This window comes from Triticum urartu, chromosome 1, assembly GCF_003073215.2.
Source record: "Triticum urartu cultivar G1812 chromosome 1, Tu2.1, whole genome shotgun sequence".
NCBI lineage: Eukaryota > Viridiplantae > Streptophyta > Magnoliopsida > Poales > Poaceae > Triticum > Triticum urartu.
This window is the reverse complement of record NC_053022.1, coordinates 65,539,196-65,543,303: the sequence shown is the minus strand read 5'-3', so window position 1 is coordinate 65,543,303 and position 4,108 is coordinate 65,539,196. Positions and strand designations below refer to the sequence as shown.

The window sequence follows — 4,108 nt, the reverse complement described above, 5'->3', positions numbered from 1 at the left end:
AACCTGAAATCTAAAAAGTGGGCGCGCACTTTTTAGTCGAACCGAGCGGCCGCTCATGCGCCGTTCGATCTCGCCCCTGATCGTCCCGAAAGTCACATGTGCTACCGACAAATCACCTGGTCGGGGTCCACCCTAGCAAATCCCCACACAACCATCACTCCAACCCACCTGCCAGCCACGCACACACCGGAGGCGCGGACGCGCATGTCCATTACTTCCTCGCGTCCGGCGACCGCCGTTAACCGGCCACCGGAGTGCGCCACCGAGCACGCACGCGAGCGCAGCCTCGGCGGGATCCGGCTGGGAGAGCAGTGGCGTGCCCAATCTGAACACTGACGAGCAGCGCCGCGCCGTCGCGCACCCAGGCCTCCATGCCGGGCGACAAGCAGTGCCTCGACCCCGCCGAAGGCGATGAGCTGCTGACGCGGGCGGGATCTGTCTGCGAGTTGAAATAGCCGCCGCGTCGCGCGCGCGCCCAGGCCAAGCTACTGCTGCTGCGGGCGGGATCCAGCTACGAGTTGAAGTCGCCGCGCACGGCTGCTGCTGCTTCTTCGCAGATTCGGCTGGATCTGGCTGCTGCTGCTGCTGCCGCTTTTGATTTGGTGATTCTGTTGATTTTCATTTCAGGTCTGCAGCTGATTTGGTGCATCTCGCTTTGCAGCCGATTTGGTGCTCTACAGGTACTGTACTAGTGGATTCAACCCGATTTGGTGCTCTGTAGTTTCTGAGCATGTGCAGTACAAGTGCATGGTTCCAATTTAAGTGCTCAGAACATGCTAGCCTCCCTTTTGAAATTCATCTACAAGTTTTCAGAAAATTCAGACTTATATTGTTCTATTTTCTAAAGAAACTACTGAGTCACATATACGACCGTGGAGTTGCACATTCTTATCAACATATTCGCACATACATGGTCGCGGAGTTGCACACTCTTGCACGCATAGTCGCACACGCACGACTGTGGGAGGTGCTCACGTATAACCGCGGAGTTGCACACTCTTGTCGGCATTGTGAGGATAGGGTGTAATTCACCGATCGTAACAAGTCAACTGACGAATATTCACTCTAAAACATGTTAGGTTGCTCCGAGAATTGGGATCTGGGTGTAAGTTGATCTATTGTTTACTATTTTTTGTTGGCATCCACTGCAGTTGTAGTTGCACACATAGTAGTCCTAGTTGCACACACATTGATGTTTAGTTGGCAGGACTAGTTACACACACATATACTCAGTTGGCGCGGCAATGTAGTCTAGTTGCACATACATTGATGTTTAGTTGGCAAAACTATTGGCACACACATATACTTAGTTGGCGTGACAATGTAGTCTCGTTGCACACACATTGATGTTTAGTTGGCAGGACTAGTTACACACATATACTCAGTTGGCATGGTAATGTAGTCTAGTTACACACACATTAATGTTTACAGGTGAGACCCTCAAGATGCACATCTCACTAGCTGGGTTGGATGGAAAGGGGTGCTAGCAATGAAAACTACACATCCACGGGTATGAGGAAAGTTACACATGCACATCAACCGTTAGGTAGTTGGCTGGGAGGACAGTTTTCGAAGTTGCACATCCACTGCTTGGCAGTTGGCCGAGGTAGCAAACAGTGAAAATTGCACTTCCAACTAGAGGAGAAAAGTTGCACATCGACTACTAAGCGGTTGGCTGGGGGCAGCAGACATAGTTGCACATCTCACTTGATAGTGGGTAGTTTGAGGTGAGGTGTCATCATTGAAAACTGCACATCCATGGATAAAGAAAAAGTTGCACATCGACTATTAGGTAGTTGCACATCAACAACTAGCCAGTTGCACAAAACGGGGACAAAATTGCACAAAAAAAAGTTTATCGAAACATATCCATGTGGGATCTAGTTTCGAAGAGCACATCGCGAGGATTTCAGCAGTGAAAGCGGGTCTTAATTTCGACTTTTCGTTCAAAAGTTATGGCTTTTCTAAATTTTTTAAATCTGAATTAAATGCGTTCACATATGTTCGTGTGTGTGCTTTTGCAATTCTGGTTAAACATATCGTGTAGTCTTTGTCTTTTTCTGACTAGGAGGACAAAATAATTCCTAATTTGTTTGATTAAGACAAAAACATATTAAAAATGGAGAGGCCGCCACGGATTCCTATCGAGCCCCCAGCCGCTCGGTAGACACGTCCTTTAAAAAAAACATATTAATGAGTATTTTTGCAAACTACAAAAGTTATTCTACCACTCATCATCTACTTTGATTGATGAAAATTTTGAATTAAACCCTACAGACCGAAAATGAGGTAGTAGTACTAGCAGAAAGAAAGCTTCTTGGAGTACTAGTTAGCACTATCGTGGTGGTCTGGTGGAGTCGTCGACATGCAGGACGCGGCTAGCTAGTCAGTAGTTTCAGTGATCTGCTCCGTCGCCACCGGCTGCAGCTCCACGCCGTTGTCGCCGTCGACCGCGAGTCGCTCATACTCTCCGATGTAGTCGAGGTGGACCTTGTCGACCACCTCGTGGTGGTGGTTCTTGCACACCATGTAGATCACCGGCTGCGCCGCCAGCGTCAGCAGCACCACCGCCCACAGAGCCACGAACACCGTCACTCCCGCAGCCAGCTGGAACCCGAGGCCGAGGCCCAGCGCGTCGTCCAGCACCAGCCACGCGAAGGCCAGCTGCAGGGCGACGAAGCAGCCGTCGAGCGTGACGAAGACGGCCGCCGCGGGCCAAAACTTGCCGGTGAGGAGCGCGCGGCTCTTGCGCATAGCGGCAAAAACGACGGCGTCCTCGAGCATGGGCACGACGCAGACAAGGTGGAAAACCGGGGCGACGTAGGCCGCTCCGGCGAGGCAAGCGGCTGCGCCCAGCAGCTGCAGCGGTAGGCCGACCTCGTAATGGAGCAGGAGCAAAGCGACGACGGAGAAGAGCAATATGATATAGGCAAGTGCGAGTGCGAAGAAGAACGTAGGGATGAGCCGCGTGAGGGGGACACGAGGGAGGTGTCGCTGGAGTCTCCGAGAAGCGCGGAAGTCGCCCTGGGTACAGTAGAGGGAGGCGATGAGGAACACGTAGAGGCCGGTGCAGACAAGCGAGAAGAAGACGAGGACGATTATCGAGACGCCCTCGAAGAGTAAGCCGACGAGGAAACCGATGAGGCCGTGGTAACCGGCGACGTGGGCGAGCAAAAGCACAGAGAGAAGCGCGGCTTCCACGCCGGCCGCCGCGTACGGGAGGATGGAGCGGAAGACCACCCGGTAGATCTCGCGACAGATGCCCGCGAGCCCGAGGCCTCCGAGATCCTGTTGCTCCGGTTCCCACTCCATTGATCTTGCACAGTGGTGGTCGGTGCCTGGTGGTGGTCGTGGAGAAAGAACTCGACTCCTGGAGAGAAGAGACCAGCACAAGCGAAGACTGAGAGACAGAGCAAGCAAGGTGGGAATGGACTAGGGAGTAGTGGTACTCCCAACTTGGTGACCGGTCTCCCAGTTGAGTCTGCGGTCGTGATGATAGATTCGTATCTCGTTTAGTTCGGTTTTGCAGGCAACCATTAATACCTAAAGATTGTCTCGGTTATCTCCTGGCTAAATCCCCTGCCCATAGTTGCATGTAATTAATTAGTTAGAGCAGTTAATTATGTGTACTACTAATTAGCCAGGAGGATTACAGTAATTATGAGGAGTATCATTCTTTGGACGGAAGGATCACATTAATTATGAAGAGTACTCCCTCCTTTCATCTATATAGGGCCTAATGCGTTTTTCGAGGCTAACTTTGACCAAATATTAGAGCAATAATATATGACATGCAACTTACACAAAGCACACCGTTAAATTCGTGTGTGAAAGAAGCTTTCAATGATATAATTTTCACATTGTGCATGTCATGTACTATTAACCTTGCCAATAGTCAATGTCGGTCTTAAAAATCGCATTATGCCCTATATAGATGGAAGGAGGGAGTATGATTATTCCAATGAAAGGATCATGTTAATTATGAAAAGTATTATCGGGGCATTTGATGGAAGGAGAGAGTATTATTTTTTAAACAAAATGCTCATGCTAATTATAAAAAGTATAATCGAGCGTTGAATGGATCATGTTAATTACAGAGAGTATCATT

General features: G+C 50.0%; 1 protein-coding gene across 1 annotated transcript; it reads right to left on the bottom strand.

Annotated features, from left to right (window-relative positions):
- Nucleotides 1-614: 614 nt before the first annotated feature.
- Nucleotides 615-3,741, bottom strand: LOC125547682. The gene has a single exon (XM_048711490.1). The coding sequence runs from the start codon at nucleotides 3,310-3,312 to the stop codon at nucleotides 2,383-2,385; it is 930 nt and encodes a 309-aa protein (XP_048567447.1). The 5' UTR covers nucleotides 3,313-3,741; the 3' UTR covers nucleotides 615-2,382.
- Between the last annotated feature and the right edge of the window lie 367 nt (nucleotides 3,742-4,108).

Coding starts and splice junctions, on each gene's coding strand:
- LOC125547682 (XM_048711490.1), bottom strand. CDS start 3,312: ATGGAGTGGGAACCGGAGCAACAGGATCTCGGAGGCCTCGGGCTCGCG.